Source organism: Protopterus annectens, chromosome 2.part1 (assembly GCF_019279795.1).
Source record: "Protopterus annectens isolate FY-2018-M chromosome 2.part1, PAN1.0, whole genome shotgun sequence".
In the NCBI taxonomy this organism is placed as follows: Eukaryota; Metazoa; Chordata; order Ceratodontiformes; family Protopteridae; genus Protopterus; species Protopterus annectens.
In genome coordinates this window covers 1,694,478,902-1,694,505,307 of record NC_056729.1, presented here as the reverse complement: position 1 = coordinate 1,694,505,307, position 26,406 = coordinate 1,694,478,902, and the positions used below count along the sequence as shown (strand labels likewise).

At 42.2% G+C, this 26,406-nt stretch overlaps 1 protein-coding gene across 2 annotated transcripts in view; it reads left to right on the top strand.

Moving 5' to 3' along the window:
- The window catches only part of CTNNBIP1 (catenin beta interacting protein 1), a 780,438-nt gene that overhangs the window by 309,419 nt on the left and 444,613 nt on the right, over positions 1–26,406 (top strand). For both annotated transcript variants that reach the window (XM_044063131.1, XM_044063130.1), the window contains exon 2: positions 946–1,060. In XM_044063131.1, the coding sequence (XP_043919066.1) occupies positions 946–1,060 (115 nt within the window). The remainder of the gene's footprint in view (positions 1–945; positions 1,061–26,406) is intronic.

The window sequence follows — 26,406 nt, the reverse complement described above, 5'->3', positions numbered from 1 at the left end:
GGAATTGTTAAGTGCTTATGTATAGCAGTCTGTCAGTTTAGAAAGCATGATACAGTTGAATAGTGTTTTATCCATTTGCTGATCAGTGGGCCTTGCATTCCTATTTGAGACAATCACCACAGTTTCCTTTCCTGTAATTTTATGTTAAAATTCACACAATGGCCTTCATTGCCATGTAAAAAATAATGTACTTTAAAATATTGCTGTCTTACTGTATAAATCATTCACTTTTTCTTTTTGAATAACATAGTTAAGATAACCTCGTCTTGATCTAAAGTTTCATAAAATGCGGGCTTTGCCATTGACAGCGAACTAGGCCCATATGTTGGAAATCTGTTCTGTTCCTGAGAATTGTATACCTCTTATGAAACATTAACTACTGTTATGGAAGAATTGCATTCCACTGATGTCAGAGTTTTTGCTTTGCTTGGAAAGGTTTACAGCTACTAGCTAGTATGACAGTTCTTTCCAGCTGGTATAAATCCTGACGTGTAAGTGAGAATTTCCATTAGCTTAGTAGCTGGAATTTAATAGTGTGTGAGTAGCATGGATGACTGTTGGAGATTCACAGTTAATGATAATTTTGTCATTGTATTTAATGATGTTCTGCAAAGATCTGCAGTTTGCTTAGAAAAGTATTTCCATTTGTCCATTTTCCTAACTGTGACTAATTACAAATGGGTGATTTTTTTTTGGGCCTGCAAAATCATCTTTGCGAAACACATGCTTTGTTTTGAAAATAAATAATTTTTTGCTTCAAATTAATGAAGTGTTTTGGAATGTGGGAATATAAAACACCTTAGTGATTTGGATCAGTGCCTTAAACACTGCTGCCAGATATGACAGCTGTTGGCCTAAGGCCATTGGTTCATTTCATCCCTGGCTTTTCTATGCATGTGGCTCTGTTTAAGGAAGGCTTTCATTTTGTTTTTCTTTCTCTTCTAGGATTGTAGGAGCTGGGGGAATGAACCGGGACGGTGCCCCCGAGAAGAGTCCGGAGGAGATGTACATTCAGCAGAAGGTGCGAGTGCTGCTGATGCTTAGAAAAATGGGATCAAATGTAAGTTTTACTAACGTACAATCTGCTTCTGAACTGCATGTCCCTTATCCAACTACCTTCCCCTCCCCCATGCTTATAATCAGTACCCATGAGGGAAGATGCGTCTGCCTGTTAGGGACAGTCAGATATCATGGTGCATTGTAGGTCTACCTTTTAGGGACAGTCAGATATCATGGCGGTTGTAGATGTGGTGGTTGCTGTAAAGAATCTGTGAGGGGTTAATTTTGTTTAGAAGTTAAGACACTGACCTTATCTGTAATTTTTAGCTACCTAGTTCTGTCCAGATTTGTACATGACTTGCAGCCATTTTAAGAGCATTAAGCATGGCTTTTTCCTTTGCTGGCAATGTGTTTGCCTGACATAACTGAAAACAGCTATTTTTCTTTTAGTGTGGCAGCTGTCCTCAATGAATGTAATCTGTGCCAATTTTTCCAAAAATGGCAAAATATATGGTTATCCCCCCCTTGTGTATTTATATTCCTTGTTTGCTGCTGAACTTCTCCTGGTAGATAGCTCATTGTCCCTTTTGACACTGTAGTTTGCCTTACACCTTATCCTACCTAGGTGGTCACCTGTCCAGGTTTGTTTGATTGTAGTTTGCCCTTACCCCTTATCCTGTCTTGGTGGTCAGTGGGCCAAGTTTGTTTGATTGTAATTTGTCCTTACTGCTTATTATGGCTAGGTGGTCAGCGAGCCAGATTTGTTTGATTACTGTTGGCCAACAATCTGAGACAGCAGTGCAGTTTGAGATAACTATGGGATATTCTGGTCAGCATGCTAGACTAGGTGTCCTGAGTACACCTGACGTGTAGTTCATGGAGAAGAAAATTAGTTGTAGTTAGCCACTGTGCATCGTAGCTAGTAATTTGTGCTATAGATCTTGACAACCCCTTGAGTTTAATCAAAGAGCAGTGACTCATTTTGAGAATATTAATGTGTGTGTCCTGACTAGCCATGGATGAGGGTTTTCAGCAGACATTGGCTAGCATGTAGTAGATAGTGATGGAGTTTATGATGACACAGCATGCCTAAGAAATTGTCCCCTCTGAGGTGTAATCCAGGGTTGCTTGTAATATATTCCCCATCACACACACTTTTGGACAAGGATACAAATGTGTGTTTGTATTCACATAGCATGCCTGCTGCCTTTTTTTGCCGCATTCTTATGTAATAGTGGATTGGCTGTACTGTAGCCTGCAGCAGGAGTCATCTCAGGATAGAGCACCCCTTCCCTTAAAGAAAGCAGGTGCAGAGAATTCAGTCCTTCTTACTACTGCCTTTGCTTCTAAAGGTCTGTCACTGTACACCCGGTTTGACAGGCTTCCTGATAACATTTTAATTGCATCATTCTTTAGTTTCCTCTGGTGCTGAACACTGTTATAAATGCTAATCTTTGTTTGCCTCTCTCTTGTGATTAGAGAGTGTAAAACTGCAAAAATTATGATCCATTCACTTTCATCTGATGTAGTTTTACTCTGATCATGCTTATGTTATGGGTTTGGCCTGTTATGGACCTTGAAAACTTGAAACCAAGTAAGCTGTAGAATTCTCAATTGTAACAACATTTTGCATTACAAAGGCAGCAGCCATAAGATGGGAGCAGCAACCTTTTTTCTGATATTTTGGAGTACTTGATGAGTTCCTCACAACTAACTGTTCTATCTTCTCATTATTGGCTGCGTTGTAATTTTAATGTGTAGAATTCTAGATTTTTAATAGTTTGACTAGACCACTTATTTGTTTTATAATTTCCAGTATGAAACCTCACATTAGTAGACTTTATAGAAATATAGGCGTGAATAAAAAATATGTGCAAATATGTATTTTTCCACAAATACACTCCAAGTTATGTTGCAGTTAATGCTACTGTGTATCTAATATCCAGTCTGTTACCAGTGTCACCATTCTGTGGTCCAGAGCCTGATCATGATAAAATGGGGCCCTATGCAGGGTAATGGACAGCCCCCCCCCCCCCAACAGCCATACCAGTATCCTATTACATGGCTGTCTCTCCCCATTTGCCATAAAACTACTCAAACCTGTCAGTGTATATACTGCTTCTTTAATTTCACAATGATCAGAAATTTGGATTTAATTTAAAATGTTCATTCATACTTTTGCAGTAAAACATTGACAGAAATTTGCTTAAGCAAAATAAGACTATCACATTGAAAAGTGACTTAGCATAAGCAACAGTAATCTTTTCTTCCCTTGAAACTTAACTTGTATTGAAAATGCATCTGGCACGTCATTAAACTACAAGAGGTGTGCTGAGATTTATAGCCAGATAGCATACAGTGAAGCAACAAATGACAATGTTAAGAGTGCAAGAATTCAAACCGGAATATTTGCAGTACCTTTGCTAACAGTTTGGACAACCCACTGGATGTAGGAATCCCTTTTTAAGGGCAGCCCAGAAGCACTTTCTGATGAGTGACTTGGTCAGAATCACACACCAGACAAATGAAGGCTGAGAAAAAAAAAACAATATTACAGGAAGCAGCTCATTAACAGTTTATGGCCTTAGTCATCTGCACTACATACCAGACAAACTGTTGTAGCCCATAACAGTGCATTTCACAGTTTTGTGCATGCTAACACAAGGTAAATTAAAAGTGCATTCATAGTTACAGTAGTAATATTAAGCATGTAGATTTTATACTGTCCAGTTTATTTATAGCTAAATAATAAACACACTATCAACAGTCAACAAAACAAAGAAACCAAGAATTATACCCAAAGAACATGGCTTATTTGATGATGCTTCCATTTACTGCAAAGGAACCACACACACGTGACCAGTTATAGTACCTTGTATGACTGTGTACACTCAGATCTTTGCTCTTGAACAAATGTATAAATAATGACTGAGAGGTGTATTTCATTTCACTGGTGCGAGAACCATACATTGCAACCCAACGCACCCCCATTCTCACTCAACCTCTTAGTCAAGAGTAATCAAAAACAAATACCCAAAAATAAGGTATTTATACTTAAATATTGGAATTGTATACTTAGAAAGTGCTATTATAACAGGTTTTTGTGTTTGCATTCTTCAGAAAATTCGCATTTGTCATTATTTAGTGTCTACTGTCTACAGTACTTTAAAAAAGCCCACAAATTAGAGAAAAAGACCAAAAAGTCATGAATGGATTTTATATATTTCTTGTATATAGTTGCAACAATAATGTGATTTGCAATAGCAAGCATTTTATGAAGTCTGAGAAGCACATGCCTCAAAGTTAGTGACTGCAATCACAATAATTTACCAGAAAGCCACCAATTGTAGAAGGAACATAGCAGAATCCATCTCAGCTTTTTTTACTCAAGAATTTTGGGCAAAGCCAAAAATAATGGGAGGAACATCATAAAGGGACAAATTTAAATATTATTTTCTTCTATCTATTTGTTAATCATGTAGGCCTATTGGACAGAGTGTCCATTTTCAGGGGCAACTCAGGAGTACACTGTCCGAGTGACTTAGTCAAAGCCACACACTAGGAAAATGGAGTTGGAAGGATTCAAACCCTATACTTTTTGACTACATAAAGCAGTTTAACATCTCAGACCATTAAGTGACAGGCTACATTAATTCACTTTAAAAGCTAAGAGAACAACAGGTGTTGCATGGACGTGCATTGAACAGTAAGAACTATGAGACAGTAATGACTGGCATTAAAGACAGGCTATAATCCTCATTAATATACCATGCATATGAAAGAAAATCAGAAGATATTCTGCAAAACTGGAGACAAAAAAGGCAGTGTACTGTAATTCACTCAGAAAAGTTTATTTACTTATTGATATTTGATTACTGGGAACGTCCGACTGGGTAGAAGCCCACTTTCATCAGAAGCCTGGGAAGAAAAGCTCCAAATTATTGTAAAACATTTTAAGAACAATAATTTTACAGTCTTCAAAAATAAAACAAAAACATATGCAGTTTAAATAATTATTACAAATTAGTGATATAAAAACTTTGGGTAAGTATTGATACAAGTTATATGACAATCATTTAATATTTACAGAATTTGTAGACAGTTTGTAGAGAAATTAAAAGTTAGTTAATCTAATACAAACAGGCATTGCAATATGAAGTGGGGGAAAACAGGCTTATGGTAGGGAAGAGATTTTGTTAGAAGTAAGGAGAGTGAGGATTTATAAGGAATAAAAAAGATACTTGTTCACATTTAGGGATATAGGTTATCCTGGTTTTGAGCTAGAACAAAGCCAGGTTTTACATAGGAAGTATTTCAGAGTGGTTTTGAAAGATGGGTGGGAGGGTATTGACCTGATGGATACAGTTAAGAAGTTCCAGGCCTTAGCAGCCTTGTGCAAGTACAGACAATGGCCAGCATTTTTGATAGGTTTGTAAACAGACAAGGGTTTTTGGTCACTGGATCGCATTTGACTGACTGGGAACGTAATTGTGTAGCATGTTATTTAGTACTGGACAGGCAGATGGATGCTGGATAATTTTATAGGTGACAAGAAGTTGTGCATACATTAGCTGATGAGGCAGTTTTAACCAATTTAGGCTTTTTAGTGCTAAACAGTGGATCGTAGGATGTTACTAGGCTATCGACCTGAAGGTCATTTCAAGCCTTGCTGTTTCATCCCAATGTATTACCACTCTAGTCAATACCCAGGATTGTATTTAGTAATGACTGCACATGTCCAGGAGGGTTGTGGGAATTATCCCCAGTAAAAATTTATGGTGCCCCATCCATTCGTCCAGGTTCCTTTTGAACATTGTCATAGAGGTGCTCTGCTTAACATGAATTGGTAGTCTATTCCAAAGATGTGGCAGTCGCTGGGAGGCAAATCTGTCCCTCCAGCGTGTTCTTTTCAAGTTGCAGGCCATATTTAAGTCTCTGGAATGTGTGGCTCTAGTCCCCAATGCATTCTGAAAAGGGTATTTGCTGCAAATTTAACAATTTTGTTATAGTATTCAAGTTTTACATTTTTTGATGCCTGGAGTTTAGTAAAGATAGGAGCATCACAAAGAAATGTTAGGAGGAGATAAGTAGTGGCAAGTGCAGTTTTAGTTGCATCGGTGAGAAAGTTTTTGGCTCTGTAAAGCATCCCTAGTTTTTGTTAAAAGTTAAGACAGCAGTAGGTTTTGCATCCACATGGATTTTCTGAACAGTAATTTGCAACTCTATTTTTTATTACTGATTGACTGTAATTCTTAGTGATTCATCAGAAAATGAAGTTAATGAAGTGTTAGTGTAGAGAATTAATACTCTTAAGATATTAATGAACTGCTCCCTGTAGTTAAGGATACAGGGTTTGATTATTTCTACCTCCATTTATATACTGTGCGACTCTGAGCAAGTCTGTTTAACCAGACAGTGTTTCTGGGTTGTCCCTGTGAAGTTTGTGTATATGGTTAACAGGCAGAAAGTTAATTTAATTTTAATTTGGGAAAAATAATTTAATTTGAGAGTTTTTGTCTAATAAGAAAGGGCATGTAGTTTTTGATTTGTTATTTTATTAGTTTTGTAATTTCCTTATGGTCTGGTGTTTTTTTATGCATAGTTTTGATGTTCTTCGTGTTTCACTGTTGCATTCATTACATTTGGGTTATCTGCTTGCAGGTAGCCCTCAGTCGGCCTGATTAACAAAGTCTTGGGTCCTGCGTTGGTTGCTGTTCCTTCTTCCATGACGTCAGGTCGTCGGGGGTATAAAACACGCAGCCGATGCCATTACATCAGTCTTTCTTGCCGTGCGGTGCCCGAAGCAGAAGCAGTTTGCAAGTGCTGGTCGGCCGACTCCTGAAATTTTCATTTTTGAGTTTCAGAACCGAAGTCTTCAACTAAAGCTAAGTACCCCGTTGGAGAAACTTTTTCTTGCTCCTTACCGATGTCAGTAAAAGTTAATAATTGCATTACTTGTGGAAAGCAAATACCTCATAAAGATTTTCATTCGTACTGTATTCTTTGCCTAGGCCCTGAACATGGCGTACCTTGCTGTCGGTTTTGTGCTTTATTTAATCAGCACACTATCCGTCAGTATATTTTCGCCTCTAAATATTTCGGTTCTCTGTTTATTTATCTAGAAATATCATTGGTTAGCCATCCGACTACCGGGATTCTGAAAAAATGCAAAGATAAAGACAGAGACAGGCCGTCGAGGTCCAAAGCTGCCGAGGACGCTTCTCCTAAGTCAGTCGCCAGTTCGCCGGTACTCAGTGAGGCGCTTTTGCAGCCCTTGATACCCACTACTTCTGATTCGCAGGCCTCTACTGAGACCCATTCGGAGTCCAGTATGCTGCGAGATGCTTCAACTATCTGGAGCCGCTGTGGCCTATGGACTTGCATATTAAATCGACGCCTCCTTCTTTACTTAGGCCTAAATCTCGATCCATGCCTAAAATAACGACACCCAGGCCCCATGTTCAGGCCTCTATGCCTAAAAAACAAATGATAAGAATGGCTGAAGATCTAATAACTCTAATCAGGGGTAGCCAACCCCCCCCCCCCCCTTCTAAGAGGCTTAGGACTGAAGTTGATTATGAATCTTCTGATCAGGATTCTGTTTTTTCTGATTCTTCTTATGATCTGGATTTGCCCTTATCTACTTATGAAGATTCTGATGCAGAGGACTCCATTCCCTCTGCTTCCCCTTCTGAGGATTTTTCTTTTGGGGAAACCTTGCGTACTCTAAGGGAGCATTTCCATTGGGAAGCCAGGATTTTTCTGATTCAAAAAAGAAGGCTTAGGGATTTCTTACTCCTGCCTCAGCATAGGCCTTTAGCTCTACCTCCTGTACTAGACATTGTTGATGATGCTTTTTTGGAACCTAGTTTGGCCCCTGATTCCCTGCCTCCTGCTCCCAGAAAACCTGACAGATACTACAGGGTCCCCGAGTCACACAAGTTCCTTTTTAAAAATCCTATTGCAGATCCAGAGACTATTTCACAGGGGCCCACGGGCATTAAGGCTTCTACTGCTAAAAATCCTTCCCCTTCTGATAGAGATGTTAAAGTGTCAGCAACATGTTATTGGATTGCTTAAACAGAAAATTATGGTGATTCCCGACTGTGCTGAAAGTAAAGAATTACAGGATTTAATGCATTCTGATGAACAAGTTGGAAAACATACTTTGCAATGTGGTTTTGATTCATTAGAGGCCTCTTGCAGGGCTGCTGTTACTGGGTCTGTGTTCAGAAGGCATGCTTGGCTTAAGGAGCAATCTTTGCCTCATCATGTTAAAGCTAAATTGTTGGATGCTCCTTTAAATCAGGACCGCCTGTTTGGCAACAAGGCTGAGGAAGTTCTTAAAAAGATGGAAGATAAAGCTAAATCTATGCAAACTAATATTTTTTCCAAGTTCAGCCTCCTAGATTTAGTAGGCACTGGCCCTCTTAAGAATTGGTCCTTTCCAGCCCCTTCCAGGTCTTCTCAGGCCAAACCCAGACACAGCAAAAAACCCAGGTTTCAGTCCCAGGGGACACACAGGACTAAGCAGTTGGGGGCCTCCACTTCCAAATCTGGGAATAATAAGACTCCCCCCTATGATAAACTGTTTCATTGACTTCCTTTTAAAATTTCCAAGCACTTATCAACTGGGGGAAAGATTGCTCTTTATGCAAAAAATTGGGAACTCATTACCCAGGACAGATGGGTTTTAAATAGTGTCCCAGGGATACAGATTTCACTTCCACACGTTGCCAACACCAAGCGGGTGGCCGGACCTACCCCCAAATCAGTGGGCAGAGGCCCAAAAACAAGTGCTTTCTATCTTAAGCATGGAGGCTATTCATCTGGTACCAGAAGAGGAAAAGTGACAAGGTTTCTACTCGAGACTTTTCCTGGTACCCAAAAAAGACAATTCATGGCATCCTATCCTGGACCTGTCTACTCTAAACACCTTTTTGGAGATTCCAAAATTCAAGATGCTGACTCTTCAATTACTTCCTATGCTAGGCAACAATGCCTGGTTGGCAACACTAGATGTAAAAGCAGCATACCTGCACATCCCAATCAGGGAATCTTGCAGAAGATACCTACGCTTCAAAACAGGCTACAAGCGCGATCAGTTCTCTGCACTGCCCTTTGGCTTATCTACTGCACCCAGGGTATTCACAAAGTGCCTAGCTCCAGTTATTGCATTTTGCAGGCAAAGAAATATTCAAATATACCCATACCTGGATGATTGTCTAATTCAGGCAGAAAGCCAGGGCATACTTTTGAATCATCTGGCCTTTGTACAAAGGGTTCTAACTTGTCTGGGGTACACCATAAACAAAAAGAAATCGCAACTGGTACCCTGTCAACAAATTATATTCCTGGGAGCAAGCTTGAATATAACTTCCCAGATGGCTTACCTCACGCCAGAGAAACAAATTCATTTGACAACCTACTTCAAACAAGTGGCCCCAAAAACCCTGCGGTCTGCAAGACAAGTACTGCAGGCCTTGGGGTTCATGGCCTTCTGCATTCTTCTAATTCTATATTCAAGACTGCATATGAGGAAACTACAGTGGTATTTAAAAAGCCTATGGTGTCAACATTCTCAGGACCTAGAAACAATGATTCCTATCATACCATGCCTACGCCTAGAGTTCCTTTGGTGGGCAGAGGCCTGCCACCAAAACAAGGGACTACCTTTTACACCACTCCCTGCTGCCCAAACCCTAACAACAAACGCATAAGAGTATGCATGGGGGGGCTCACGTGACAGGGAAGTGCATTCAGGGCAAATGGAACCCAAGTCAAATGCACCTGCATATCAATCAAAAGGAAATGTTAGCTGTACAGAATGCTCTGACAGCCTTCAAGGGACCACATTCTTCCAGGACAACTAATGGTAAAGACGGACAACACCACTGTTATGTGGTACATGAACAAGCAGGGGGGTACACATTCTTACCCCCTCTGCAGACTAACCATGGCATTATGGAACACAGCCTTGAGCTACCAAGTGCGCCTACAAACTCAATTCCTGCCAGGAAAATTAAATACACTGGCAGATGGACTAAGCAGAAACCTCATGGACCCACACGAGTGGAAACTGGAACCAAGGACTTTCAACATATTGACAAGCAAATGGGGCAGCCCAGATATAGACCTGTTTGTCTTTCCCCAGAATTACCAATTGGACAAATTTTGCACAAGGACTCCCCACAAACAAGACTCTAAAGCGGATGCTTTGTTCTTCAGCTGGAAAAATGTATCAGTCTATGCCTTCCCCCCTCTGCTTCTGCTCTCCAAAGTACTACTAAAAATCAAACAGGACAAACCAAGATGATGATTTTGATTGCTCCAGACTGGCCGCGCCAACACTGGTACCCCCTTCTGCGCAGTGTGTCACGGTTATCTCCATGGCACCTGCCTCAGACTCCTTCCCTGCCGTCTCAGCAAGAGAACCAGATTCTGCACCCTCAGCTTCTAACACTGAACCTTGCAGCCTGGCTAATTACTTAATCTCTCTCTCTTACCATCCCTCAGCAAACCTGTGATGGATATCATTTTAGACGCAAGGAGGCCTTGTACTAGAAAATCTTATGCTGAAAAATGGAAAACATTCTGTGCCTGGAACCAATCTCAAGGGATGAGCACAGCAGCGCCCAATTTACCTCAGATTTTACAATACTTAACTGAGATGCTTCACAAGGGCTAATCTTTTTTCTCCATTAAAATCCACGCCTCAGCCATTTCAGCTCATTAATACACAAAGCCTCCCCTCTTCTCTCATCCACTGCTCAAGCAGTTTCTCAGATGGGCCAAAAATTTGAGACCACCCAGGAGAGCTCCAACCCCAGCCTAAGACCTTAACTTTGTCTTGGAGAAACTCACTCTACCTATTTTCGAGCCAGCTGCTACTGCAGACTTAAAATTTCTTTCTTGGAAAACAGCTTTCCTTTTAGCAATCACTTCAGCTAGAAGGGTATCAGAATTATTGGCCCTTAAGGCAGTGGACCCTTTCATCATCTTTCATGCGGACAGAGTGTCCCTCAGAACCAATCCATCCTTCATGCCCAAGGTGGTATCCAGTGTGGCTCTTAATCAGTCCATTCATTTGCCAACCTTCTTTCCCAATCCACAGAATAAAGGGGAATGGATACTGCATTCCTTAGATGTGCACAGACAACTTAGATTCTACTTGGACAGGACTAAACCTCAAAGGAAATCTGAACAACTGCTGGTGGCATTTGCTGCAGGGGCAGAGGGGACGGCTATTTCAAAGCAAACCATTTCTAAATGGATAAGTCATTGCATTAATTTCTGCTGTAAGCACCATGGAAAACCTATCCCCCAGGTTATCAGACCTCACTCCACCAGGGCTGCATCTACCTCTGCAGCCTTTCTCAGAGGCGTCCCTACCAGGGACATCCTAGAAGCTGCTACCTGGAGTTCAGTACATTCTTTCACCAAGCATTATCATTTGCCAATTTTCTCTAAATCCAGAGCTCTTTGCCACTGCAGTCTTGCAGGGCCTTATAGCTGGTCCTAATGCTATCTAAATTCCTTCTCCCATCCTTAGCTTTGGGAATCTACCCAAATGTAGTGACTGCAACAGTGAAACACGAAGAACATAGTATAGTTGTGTACACTTACCATAAATGTAGATGTTCGTGTGTATTCACTGTTGCAGTCCTGGTTACCCTCCCTCCAGCCCCCTAATTTCTTTTGGCTATTTCCTTTACTATGCTTAAAAGCCTTTTTGGTGTATTTGCTTTTTTGTTGGAGGTATATCTTTGTACTTTTATATTTAATTGCTTCCCATTAGGGGGGGCACCTGACATCTGTCGCAAGAAAAAGTGATGTAACGGCGTTGGCTGCATGTTTTATACCCCTGATGACCTGACGTCATGGAAGAAGGGACAGCAACTGACGCAGGACCCAAGACTTTGTTAATCAGGCCAACTGAGGACTACCTGCAAGCAGATAACCCAAATGTAATGATTGCAACAGTGAATACACTCGAACATCTACATTTATGGTAAGTGTACACAACTGTACTTTTTATTTCCTGAACAGTAACAACTATGTAACTCTGATTGACATTACTGACTGACTGACTGACTGACTGGAATTCTAAGCGATGTACCAGAAAAAAGTTTTAATAGGTCGTGGTGTGAAGTAGACCAACTTTGTAACTATATTATTTCATGCATTAACTATTTTTCGTAATGGAAATCTACGATATTTTGCATAAACATGGTACTTATAGGGAGGGAAAAAGTACAGTTTTGTACCTACCATAAATGTAGATGTTCGAGGATCCACATTGCTGCAGTCATAACCTGTGGGTAGTCCGCTGTCCTCGGTCGGCCCGAATACCAAAGAGTTAGGCTGGCGTCGGTCGTGGGCGCCCGGAGCTGACGTCAGTACGTAGTAGTACTTAAGCGCATGACCGACGCCATATCCTCAGTCTTTCTTGCCCCAGATGTCAGAAGGCCTTAAAAAGGAAAGGCCAGAGCCAAAATAGTAAATAACCAACAACCACAAGGGAAAAAATAACAATTATCCCAAAGAGAAAAACAGTAACCCCAAACAATAGAGGGGAAGGAGGGAGGGAAAATAGGACTGCAGCAATGTGGATCCTCGAACATCTACATTTATGGTAGGTACAAAACTGTACTATGTTCTTAGTCTCACATTGCTGCAGTCATAACCTGTGGGTAGAATCCCAAAGCAAAGGAAAAGGGAGGCTGGCAACTAAAAAGCATTAGGGGCTGCTAACATGCCCTGTAAAACTGCAGTGGCAAACCCAGCCCTAGACTTGGAATAAAGAGGGAGATGGTAATGCTTAGTAAAAGTGTGTACTGAACTCCAAGTAGCTGCTTCCAAAATATCCTTAGTAGCTACCCCCCTCAAAAAGGCAGTAGATGTGGCAGTAGCCCTAGTGGAATGAGGTCTGATCCCAGCAGGAACATTCTTCCCATGATGAGAATAACAAAAAGCAATACAATGACCAATCCACTTAGAAATAGTTTGCTTTGAAACAGCTTTCCCTTGAGAAGCCAGAGCAAAAGAAATAAATAACTGTTGAGTCTGCCTGAACTCTTTAGTTCTGCTCAAATAATAACGTAGCTGCCTGTGATTGTCCAAAGAATGCAAGACTTTTTCCCCCTTATTTTGGGGATCAGCATAAAAAGTAGGCAAATTAATAGACTGGTTCAAGGCCACATTAGAAATCACTTTAGGCATAAAAGTAGGGTTAGTACGCAAAGACACCCTATCCTTATGGAATACCAGAAAAGGTTCAACTGCCATGAGTGCCTGCAATTCAGAGACCCTCCTAGCAGAGGTAATGGCCAACAAAAAAAAAACAGTTTTCCAAGACAAAAACTTCAGCTTGGACGTAGCTGCAGGTTCGAAAGGAGGTAAAGTAAGCTTTTCCAACACAAAATTGAGATCCCAGGAAGGAGTAGGAGCTCTACGTGGGGGTCTTATATTTTTTGCCCCTCTAAGAAATTGCTTAAACAAAGGATGAGAAAATAAAGGAGGGTCACATTCATAGTGAGCAGAAATGGCTGCTGCATGAACCTTCACAGAGGAAAATGACAAACCCTTGTCCAGTAATTCAGTAAGGTATTGTAGAGTAAAACTCAAATTAGGTACTGAGACATCAAAGCCCTTTGCTGTGCTCCAAAGAAAAAATTTCCTCCATTTATCAGCATAAACTTTTCTAGTACTGGGCCGCCTGGCTTCCAAAATGACATCTAAAACTTGTTGAGGAAGCTGAGACCCCACAGGCTCTAAAACAGAATACGCCAGGCTGTTAGGTGCAGGGACTGCACCCTGACATTGAGCAAATGATTGCTTGACTGGGACAACAAGTGAGGAATCTGTGGCAAAGGCCAAGGAGGCTCCTGAATTAAACTCCTCAGCAGAGGATACCAGTGCTGACGTGGCCAATCCGGTGCTATTAGAATCATGCAAGGCTTGTCCCGCCTGACTTTCAAGAGTACCTTGGGAAGGAGAGGCAGAGGAGGGAAAGCATAGACATGAAGGTTGTTCCAACTGAAAGATAGAGCATCCACTTTCCAAGCTTTTGGGTGAAACATCTTTGTGCAAAATTTTGGTAGTTGGAAATTTAGTGGAGAAGCGAACAGATCTATGTCTGGAGTTCCCAAGCCACTGTCAACTGTTGGAATACCTGAGGATCCAATTTCCACTCGTGGGGTCCACAATTTGTCTGCTCAATACATCTGCTAGGGAGTTCTGTGCTCCTGGCAGAAACCGTGCTTGAAGAGTGATGTGCAAACTCAGAGCAGTCTCCCACAATATCATTGCTTGTCTGCAAAGAGGGTAAGAATGGGTTCAACCCTGCTTGTTGATGTACCACATGACTGTTGTGTTGTCTGTTCGAATCAACACCTGTCCTGGTTGAAGTAGGTCCTTGAAGGCCATCAGGGCAAATTGGACTGCCAACATCTCCTTCATGTTGATATGCAAATGTTGTAGTCTGGGAGGCCACGTGTCTTGAATCCATTTCCCATTGAAGTGTGCTCCCCAAGCCAAGTCCGAGGCATCCGTCGTTATGATCTGACTCGCCTCTGGTCGGGTCACAGAGAGTCCCTTGTTTAGGTGACATTCCTGCGCCCACCACAAGAATTCCTTCTGGATGCAAGGTATTATCCGAATGACAGTGTCCAAATCGTGGCAGTGTTGAGTCCATACAGTTTTGAGATACCATTGTACGCTTCCTCATATGCAGTTTGGCATTGGGAAGTACTAGAATGCAAGATGCCATGAAGCCCAAGGCTTGAAGGACTGTCCTTGCAGTCAGCCTGGACAGTACTGATAACTGCTTGAAGTATAAGTGAAGAGTTCTTTGTTTGTCCGGGGTCAGAAAGGCCATCTGAGAAGCTGTATTCAGTCTCACACCCAGAAAGCACATGTCCTGAGAGGGTACTAGACTGGACTTTATTTCGTTCACAGAATACCCTAGGCACCTTAAAACTGCCATTACATACTGCAGACGTTGAAGTAACTTGTCTTTGTCTTGAGCAAGAATCAGGCAATCATCCAGATAAGGATAAATTTGTATTCCCCTCTGTCTGAAGAAAGCTATTACAGGAGCCAGAACTTTTGTGAACACCCTGGGCAGTAGATAAACCAAAGGGCAATGCAGAGAACTGATAATGAGAAGTACCAGCCTAAAGCGCAGGAATCTCCTGCAGCTGGGCCTGATAGGAATGTGAAGATAGGCCTCTTTGAGATCCAGGGTTACCATCCAGTGATCTTTGCCTAACATAGGCAGAAGTTGTTGTAATGTTAACATCTTGAACTTTGGAATGTCTAGGTAGGTATTGAGAATGGACAAATCCAGAATTGGCCTCCAAGTGTTTCCTTTCTTTGGCACTAGGAATAGACGGGAATAAAACCCTAGGCCTATTTCTGACGGAGGTACCACCTGGATAGCTCCCATCTGTAAAAGCAAAGAAATTTTCTCCTGAGCCTCCAGCCTTTGCTGAGGAGGCACATCCGGCATGCCTTTGAAAGGAGGAAAAGTGTGAAAATAAAACTTGTAGCCTTGATTTATTATTTCCAACACCCATTTGTCCTGGGTGACCAAATGCCAGTTTTGTTTGAAAAGTTCCAACTTTCCTCCTAGAGGAGCTGCCAGAAAAGAAGGATCTGGCAACTGAAGATACAGGTCATTGGGTCTGTTTACGAAAAGGCTGACCCCTGCCCCCACCAGAAGACTGTGCAGGAGAACTCCAAGTCCTAGGTCTGAAAGAACCCTGAGCGTGAGCCCTGCCTCTACCACGTCTAGACCTGCCCTTAGACTGAAAATCCGAAGAAGGGTAGGACCATCCTCTAGCAGGCCAATTCCTGCTAAACTTAGGGGGCTGCACCTGCAAAAAATCCTTGACCGTCTGCATAGACTTAGCTTTATCTTCCATCTTTTTCAAAACTGACTCCACAGGAGAACCAAAAAGAACTTCAGATTGAAGAGGAGCATCCAAAATCCGAGCTTTAACAGGCTCTGACAAATTTTGATCCTTAAGCCAGGCATGTCTACGAATAACTGAACCAGTAGCAGCCACCCTGGATGAAGCCTGAAGAGCATCGAAACCACACTGCAAGGAATGTTTTCCAACTTGATCTGAAGCATGAACCAACTCCTGCAATTCCTTACACTCTATACCCTCAGATAAAGCATCCACCTTAGATTTCAATTGGCCTAACAAAAAGTTCTGATACTTCAGCATATGAAACTGGCAATTTAAAGCCCTCATAGCTAACGTAGAAGAGGTGCACACTTTTTCCCCCACCTATCCAATGCTCTAGAATCTTTATCCAAAGGAACTGGATTCTTAACCACAGAAGCCCTGACACCCTTCGGCCCTTGAATAATAGTTTCCGGGTTAGCTCTAGGACTCTTATACAAATATTTATGTGCTTCTGGAACTCTGTAATATCTGTCTGGCTTGGCAGGGGGTAAAGAATCAGGATTAAGTGAAGCTTCAGAAAAAACATCCTGAACAACATCTAAGACCGGGGGAATAGCCAAAGGCCTATGTTGTGGTAAAAACAAAAATTCCCTAAGCCTTTTGAGAATCTGAAAAATCCTGACCTTCCCACTTGAAATGTTCTCTCATGGAATGTAAAGTTTCAGAAAAGGAAAAATCCTCTGGAGGAGAAGCAGAAGGACAGGAATCCTCTGCATCCGAATCTGAATAGGGAGGGTAATCCTGAATATCCTCAGCTGAGGACTCAGAGTAGTCTGAAGAATGCTCCATTCCCTCTAAATCTGTCTCCACCCTAGGCCTCTTCTCTGGGGGGGGGCAAAGATCCCCTGATCAAAGTAATCAAATCCTCTGCCATTTTCAACATATGTTTTTTAGGAACAGAAGCTGAAGAACTAGGACTATGGCCAGTACCAGAAAGACCAGGTTTAGCCTTAGCATGGCCTTTAGCCACTGAGGTAGAAGGCCTAATAACCTTTTGTAAGGATGGAACTACAGATACCTGAGAAGCACCCTCGGCCTGGCCTAACTCCTGAGAGGCCAACTCCTGCAAAAGTAAAGGTTCCCCCTGGGATTCAGCTGAGACCTCGGCCGGATCCACAGATTCAACCGGAGGTTCCATAGAACCGGCGTCCGCAACGGACGACTCATCCGGTTTAGACCTTAAAGATTTATCTTTACGTTTTTAGCGGTAGCGGCGCGGAGGATCCGGCGGCATGTTGTAGTTACACCGCTTACAAAACAAGCCTGGCACAGTCTAATCTTCGTTTAATGGTGCGCTTATTAAATCTAGCGCAAAAGCGACACCCGACTACGTCGTGTTCAGGCCCCAAGCAAGGAATACAGAGAGAATGATAGTCCCTATGAGGTATCTGTTTCCCACAAGAAATACAGTTATTAACTTTTTCTGACATCCGGATTAACTGAGGCAAGAAAAGACAAAAATTTTCCCCAACGGGGTACTTAGCCCAACTTGGTCTGAAACTCGATATTTGAAAATTTCAGAACGCCGAATGGCACTTGCAAACGCTGCTTCGGACCACGCGGCAAGAAAGACTGAGGATATGGCGTCGGTCATGCGCTTAATTACTACTACGTACTGACGTCAGCTCCGGGCGCCCATGACCGACGCCAGCCTAACTCTTTGGTATTCGGGCCGACCGAGGACAGCGGACTGCCCACAGGTTATGACTGCAGCAATGTGAGACGAAGAACATCCCCTCATTTACTCATGTTTAACTAATAATTAGAAACCATAGCACCTGTATGAATTTTCTAAAATAATTTTTACATCATTAATAAGACACAAATAATAAAAATAAAATAAATGTTTACACCATCAACTAATGCTGTGAGGTGGATTATACTAACTAGAGGAAAAAGCATTTTGAGTTCAATATAAAAACACAAATTCAGTGTACATACATATATATATATATATATATATATATATATATATATATATATATATATATGTGTATATAGACACACACACCATGTGTGTGTGAATATATATATATATATATATATATATATATATATACACACACACACAATGTGTGTGTGAATATATATATATATATATATATATGTATATATATATATATATATATATATATATATATATATATATATATAATATATACACACACACACACACACACAATGTGTGTGTGAATATATATATATATATATATATATATATATATATATATATATATATATATTTACTTACACACACACACACACACACACACACACACACACACACACACAATGTGTGTGTGAATATATATGTGTGTGTGTGTGTATGTATATATATATATATATATTCACACACACATGGTGTGTGTGTGTGTGTGTGTGTGTGTATATATATGTATATATATATATATATATATATATATGTTAAATAATATGACATGCTAGCCTGGTTTTTTATCTCCCAGCTGATCATTAGCTGCTTCCATTGCTTGTTGTCCTTCTCTGATTCTACTGACTCCTCCCAGCCGCCTTTGGACAACTGAGTTTTTTTCACCCTTTTCCCTCTGCATGTCCAGTAACACCCTAACGATGGGACATTTAGTGGACATCCGATTTGTACTACCTCTCACTTCCGCAAGGAGCTTCTATCAGCAGAAGTGAACTAACACCCCCCCACACACACACATACCTATAGACAGCACTGTGCATTTCCTGCTCTGGTCTCCTCCTTGGAAATTGAACTGTCTGTCTGCCTTGAGCATGCACTCCTTCCTTCCCCAGGATGGGTACTGCCATCCTGTCTGCATGTGCTGTCAAAAACCTGAGCTGCTATTTGAACTTGGGCTACCTGGGCCATAGTCAAAGCTTTATCCCTCCATGCCACAGAGGCAGGCTGTCTCACCCCATGTTTGATTCTGTCTGAGTTCAAACTAATTCCATTAATATATAAAACTGTCAGTGAATCTTTATATAATCTTGTAATGTTATTATCAAATGTTTCCAGAATGTTAAAGGTTTCTGGAACCTTGAATAAAAATGTATAATTCTTTCAATCAAATGTCATAAACATATTGGCTGAAAGTATGAAGGGTGGATTATACTAATTCTTGTCCACAAAAAATAGCTGCTCTAAGCAAACTGTTTGGTCTTTAACTTGTCTGATCTGTCTGAATCCAAACCAGAAAGGCAAAATGATTTTTAGATGTCACATTTTAAAACCTATCAGTTGACAGATCTGTATTGCTTTTATCATCAAGATTAATTAGTAATAGATCTATAGTTTGCTTGAATAAGTATGTCGTTTATGAATTGTTTTTTTTTTTTTTAGATTAAGATGCTTATCTAAAATATATATTTTTTGAATTAAATTTATTTAGTTGACGAAAAAATTGCCACTCATTCTAAAGACAACCACAAAGCATTCTATAGCTATGTCAAGAATCTCAATGGCAACACTTGGATCTGCTCCGAGTTACAGCACAGTGGCACTGAATATACAAAACCAACTGATATTGCCAACATCCTGGCAGATAGGTTCAGTGCTAACTTTACCCCCCTCTCACCCCCTAAAGGACCCATCTTTATACTGGAAGAATGCAAAGTTCCTGTAATCACGGCTGCACAGGTAAAAACCACACTCTCCAAACCCAAGAACACAGCAGCCATGGGACCTGACAACATCTCAGGTTGCGTTCTACACGAATTACAGAACGAACTGGCACCCCACCTAAGTACCATGTTTAATCATAGCCTTACCTCAGGCTTTGTGCCCACTGAATGGCGCACAGCAATGGTTATCCCACTCCACAAAGGGGGAGCCACCATGGACCCCCAGGAACTACTGCCTCATTAGCCTGACGAGCCTGGTCTGCAAGGCCATGGAACGTATCATCATGCAACTTCTAAACAAAGACATTGGTAATCTCCAAACTCTGGACCCCACCCAGTTCGGGTTTGTAAAAGGCAGATCATGTCTCCTAAACCTGATAGACTTCTTTGAAGCAGTCATCAAAGCCATAGACGAGGATAAGGTGGTTCACACAGCCTATCTAGATCTCACCAAGGCTTTCGACACCATCCCCCACTCTAGAATTATAGATAAACTCACTAAACTAGGTATAAATCCCTGTCACAAGAATGGTTGCCAACTGGCTCACTGACAGAACTCACACTCTGAAAATTGCAGACTCCTAAATCTGACTTCAGACCAGTCACAAGTGTGGAGTACCATAGGGTTCAGTCCTGGTACCTCTCCTGTATGGTATCTACTTCTCTGAAGTACAGGCCAACACAGACAGTCTTTGGCTAACGAAGTTCGCAGATGACTGCAAACTCTGAGCCATAATCGAAACTCCTAATGAGCAAAAGGGCCTCACTGAGACAGATGCCTGGTGTTAAAGCCATGGCCTCAAGCTCAATGCCAAAAATGCATCATCATCCCCTTTGGTAAAAACAGAAAACATTCATTTGATTGAGCACACATTGCTAGATCATGCACAACACCGACTTTAAACCTCGAATTTCGGAATGCCAAACGGTCGGAATGTTGTAAACAACACCAAACTCGACATTTCCAACCAGTCAACCACCTAAACAAGTGCTACCATAGGTCAAAAAGGGGCGATATTTTGTGATTCGCAACTCTTGGGATCGCTTTTTTGGGATTTTGCCACACTGCTTTCGACATGTACATTAGTAATATAGCCATCACCTAAATGAATGTATGCCGTAAAAACTCTGTACCCATGAATCACTACGTAGGCGGTAGTCTACTTAACACCAAAAGTATGATAAGAGACCTTGTGACACAGGTGGACAGTAGTCTCTTCTTTAATAGTCACATCACCACAGTAGTCAGGAAATCCTTCTTCATGGCACACCTCATCACAAAAGGTTTCTCATCCAGGAAAAAGGGTCATTGTTCCCCTCTACTCGTCACTCATTAGACCCATTATAGAGTACAATGCCCCTTTTGGTATGTACTTCACAAGATATCTACAACAACTGGAAAGACTGCAGACGTACCTCACAAAGAGGATTACCAGCCTCAAACAGATGCCCTACACAGACTATCTCAAAAAACTCCAGCTTTACTCCGTTGCATATCGCTTACCCAGATGCGATCTCTGCCTAACAATCAAAGCTATGTCAAACTCAGAGCTGTTGGACATGCTCCACTTAAAGAAATCCCTCCGAGCTACACTTTCTAGGAACCTAAACCTTGTCACCACAATAAACAGAACATACTGGAGGGATAGATTTCTGTCTCAGACCCTTCCCATACTCTGGAACAAACTACCTATCTATATCAAACAAAACTCCTCATCTTGATGATTGGATGGTGACTAGGAAATTCACCCTGGGGATCACTTCTGTGGCTATGCTCGACAGGGGGACAGGAAAATAATTTTCTGTGGTGGCGAAAGCCAGGGTAACTTTTTGGATAGGCTTATATAGGCCCTAGGACAATAGCCTAGTACCTACCTATGAACCTATAAGAATGTTTAAATATCTATTTAGAACTGAACCCATTGCCTTACTGTGTTTCACAACATTCTTAACATTTCTAAATTTATTTTGTAAACCGCTCGTTATGCGTTTACATCATTACTGGGAACTAACTACTGGCAATCTTAAGGTAGCTTGTGAGCTGTCTTTATGAGGTGCCACACTGAAAATCTGTGTGTGTATGGTTGTACAAAATTTTATTGAAACATTCAAACATCAACATTCGCAAAGTCAACCAGAAAGCAGAAAACATCAACATGCTACTGTGAATGCACCGAGCAACAATCTCGGTGCATACAAAAAATAGACTAAAAAAAATTTAAGTAAAACATCAAAGTTCTTCATAGTCATTGTTGCAGTACTAATTCTTGGATGTCCTTCAAGGATGCATCTGCAGTCCTTACAAATGGGTTGTCCTGTCTTCAGGCAGCCCTTCGGTCGGCTGGATTCCAAAGTCTGGGTCTGGCCTCGGCTGGTGTCGCACTTCACCCGACGTCATAGCTGCAGTTCTTCGGGTATAAAGGCATCAGCCGACGCCATTTTCCTCAGTCTTTCTTGCCGCGTGGCGCCCGAAGCAGAAGCTGTTCGCAAGTGCCGGTCGGTCAGAACCAGAGATTACTACTACCGAAGACTTCTAAAAAGCTAAGTACCCCGTTGGGGACTCTTTCTTGCCTCAGCCGATGTCAGAAAAAGTGAATAACTGTTTAACTTGTGGGAAACAAATACCTCATAAAGATTTCCACTCTTACTGCTTACCTTGCTTAGGCCCAGACCACGACGTAGCAGCTTGTCTAGCCTGTGCTTCTTTCAACCGACGGACGCTTAGACGTCGGTCGGAATTTGCTGAAGAGTTTTTCGGCTCCGCTTTTGCTTACATTATGCCGTCGGATACTCCGACTACGCAAATTTCTAAAAAGCGCAAGGAAAAGGACCGACCGTTAAGCCAACCGCGAGTGTCTCGGTTTCGGCTGAAACCGAGTCCACGGTTCTTCCTTCGGCCGAAAACTTACCTCTTACCGAGGCCTCATCTAACTTGGCTGAATCTGCTACTGAAATCCCACCTGCTCTTGCAGGTTCACAGGATTTATCTGACACTATCCCTTTGGATATATCCACCCCTACACGTGGAGCTGCTAGGCCTCCTGCTTCCATGTCGATTAAGGCCTTTGCCAGGGCTAAAGCAGCAAAAACTACCAAAACTGTGCCTGCTAAGACCCCCTCTCACAGGGCTAGCTCTAGTTCACAAATGCTTAGTCTAGCAGAGGATCTCATTTCTTTGATCCAGGGATCCCAACCACATCCAGACAGGGCCTCTTACCCACCTCCAGAGAAGAGGACTAGAGTAGAGCCCCCTGAGCCAGTTTCTTCAGATGGCTCCTCTGATGATTCAGAAAATTCAAACCCTCCAGAGGGCCCCCTTTTCTCCTTATGAGGACTCTGATGCAGAAGAGTCCATTCCTTCTGCCTCTCCGCCTGAGGAATTTTCTTTTGGGGAAACCTTGCATGCTATGAGGGAACAATTTCAATGGCAGGGCCAGGATTTTTCAGACTCTAGGAAAAGGCTTAGAACCTTTTTGCATTTGCCACAGCATAGGCCTTTAGCCATTCCTCCAGTACTTACTGTTGTGGATGATGCATTTAATGATGCTTGTACTGCTCCTGATTCTCTACCTCCGGCCCCAGCTAAGCCCGATAGGTACTACAGGGTTCCGGACACACATTATCATTTGTATAAGGCCCCTTTTGCAGATCCCGAAACTATCTCCCAGGGACCCAAGGCTGTAGCAGCTACCTCCGCCAAAAACCCCCTCCCCTCTGAAAGGGAATCTAGGGCCTTAGAGAGATGGGGTAAAAAAGTTTACACTTCTGCTACTCTTTCAGCTAGGGCCTTGAACTGCCAATTCCACATGATTCAGTATCAGGAATTTATGTTAGACCAGTTAACTAAAAAACTAACCTCTGATGAACCATTAGATAAAAAAATCTGTACGGGAATTGGTACATAACATTCAGCAGGTCAGTAATCATTCCTTAAAATGCGGCTATGATGCACTGGAGGCTTCCTTTAGATCAGCCATGACTGGCACAGTGATCAGAAGACATGCATGGTTAAAAGAGCAGTCCTTACCAGACCATGTTAAATCAAAGCTCCTAGATGCTCCCATGGATAAGCTCAATTTGTTTGGCTCCCCTGCACAGCAGGTGCTGAAGAAGGTGGAAGAGAAAGCAAAATCTGTCCAGACAGTCAAGGATTTCTTGCAGGTCCAGCCTCCAAGGTTTAGCAGGATCTGGCCTCCCAAGAATTGGTCCTTTCCAGACACCTCCAGAGCTCCGAGAGGCAGGAATAGGCGCTCAAGAGCAGGGGTCAATCCAGAGGTGCCTACAGGGGACGTCAGTGGCAAAATAACAACCAGCGAGGTGCAGCCACAGATCCAGCCACCACCACTTCCACAGGACAATCACAGTGACTTGGCTCTGGCACCGCCTACCAGGGAACAACTAGAAGCACCCTTAGGCGGGAAGCTAGCCTTATTTTCAGTAAACTGGCATTACATCACAGGAGACAAATGGATTTTACAGACAATAGACCAAGGTTACAGGTTTCACTTCCATACTCTACCAAGGAAGAGAGGAATGCCAAACCTACCTCCAAATCAGAAGACAGAAGCTCTAGAACAAATAACTCACTTACTAAGGATGAGAGCTGTAGAAAGGGTACCATCTATGGAACAAGGGCAAGGATTTTACTCCAGACTCTTCCTGGTACCAAGAAAAGAAAACCAATGGAGACCTATTCTCGACCTGTCCGCTTTAAACACATACCTCATTGTTCCAAAATTCAAAATGCTGACCCTACAGCAGCTTCTTCCCATGCTGGGCAAGGAGTCTTGGCTGGTAACTCTAGATCTCAAGGAGGCATACCTGCACGTCCCCATACGACCAAATTGCAGAAGATACCTCAGATTTCTTGCAGGATCAGAGCATTATCAATTCTCAGCATTGCCCTTTGGCTTATCTACTGCGCCCAGAGTATTCACGAAATGCCTGGCATCAGTAATTGCTCATTGCAGGCTTCAGGGAATTCAAATTTACCCTTACCTGGACGACTGCCTGTTACAAGCGGACAACAAAAACAAATTAACAAAAGATTTGGAAAGGGTCATTCTTCTACTACAAGCCCTGGGATACACAGTCAGTATAAAAAAGTCAAGGCTGATACCATCCCAAAGGATAACCTTCTTGGGTGCAGATCTGGACACATCAAAACAAATGACATTCCTGACAGTAGAAAAACAGGAGCAACTCCCTCTCTACTTCATGGCATTAACAAAGCAGAACCAGCTAACAGCAAGAAAAGTCCTGCAAGCCCTCGGTTACATGGCATCCTGCATAATATTGGTTCCAAATGCCAGACTACATATGAGAAAGTTACAGTGGTACCTAAGGAATTTATGGTCTCAGCACAAGCACAGCCTAGAAACCCAAATTCCAATAATTCCATGCCTGAAGCAAGAATTCCAATGGTGGGCTCAGGCCTGTCAATTAAACAAGGGACTGCCCTTCCACAACACTCAGCCAAGCCAGGCCATCACAACAGACGCCTCAGACCTCGGTTGGGGGCACACATGCTGGACAAGTGCATACAAGGCTTATGGACTCAAGACCAGCTGCACCTACACATAAATCAAAAGGAAATGCTGGCAGTAAAACTGGCAATTCAGGCATTCAGACCATTTCTTCAACAGGATCAACTGCTGATAAGGACGGACAACACCACAGTTATGTGGTACATCAACAAACAGGGAGGCACACATTCATACCCTCTATGCCGGATGGCAATGGACCTCTGGAATGTGGCCCTGAGCTTCAACATTCAGTTACAAGCAATTTTTGTGCCAGGAAAAGAAAATATACTAGCAGACATCCTAAGCAGAACTACCACAGATGCCCACGAATGGATGCTGCATCCGGACATCTTCAAAACCATTACAAGGAAATGGGGACTACCAGAAATAGACTTATTTGCATCCCCACACAACCACCAACTGAAAAATTCTGCACGAGGACGTACCACCCACTTGCTTGGAAAGTGGACTCCCTATCCTTCAGTTGGAAAAACCTGACAGCATATGCATTCCCACCTCTTCCTTTGATGCACAAGGTGCTATTGAAGATCAAAGAAGACCGTCAAGGATCATCCTGATAGCTCCAGACTGGCCAAGGCAACATTGGTACCCATTACTGAGGAGCATGTCTCGAGAACAAATATGGCCTCTACCCCTTGTTCCCCTGCTGTTAACACAGAACAACTTCAAAACCCTACATCCAAACCTGAAAACACTGCAGCTGGCTGCCTGGAGCATTGCATAAGACCAAATAACCCAGATTTATCTCAAAGGGTTAAAGACATTATCTTGGAGGCTCGCAGACCCTCAACAAGAAAAAAATTATTCAGCAAAATGGAAAAGATATCTCATTTGGAGTACTGCAAAAGGAGAAAATGTGGCACTGGTAAACATAGCTAACGTCCTGGAATATTTGGCAGAGCTCTTCCACAACGGCCTGTCCTATTCTTCCATTAAGATTCATGCATCAGCTATTTCAGCAGAATACAACTTGGATCCTCCAGTCTTCTCACATCCTCTACTCAGGCAGTTTTTGAGAGGAATTAAAAACGTAAAACCACCTAGGAAGCCACCATTGCCAGCATGGGACTTGAACTTTGTGCTAGAAAAGTTGACACTCCCTCCTTTCGAACCAGCAGCAACAGCAGAATTACAGTACTTATCATGGAAAACTGCTTTTCTGCTTGCAATCACTTCAGCAAGAAGGGTATCCGAGCTACAGGCATTAATGGCAGTACAGCCCTTCCTGATCTTCCATCAAGATAGTGTGTCCATGAGAACTAATCCTACTTTTA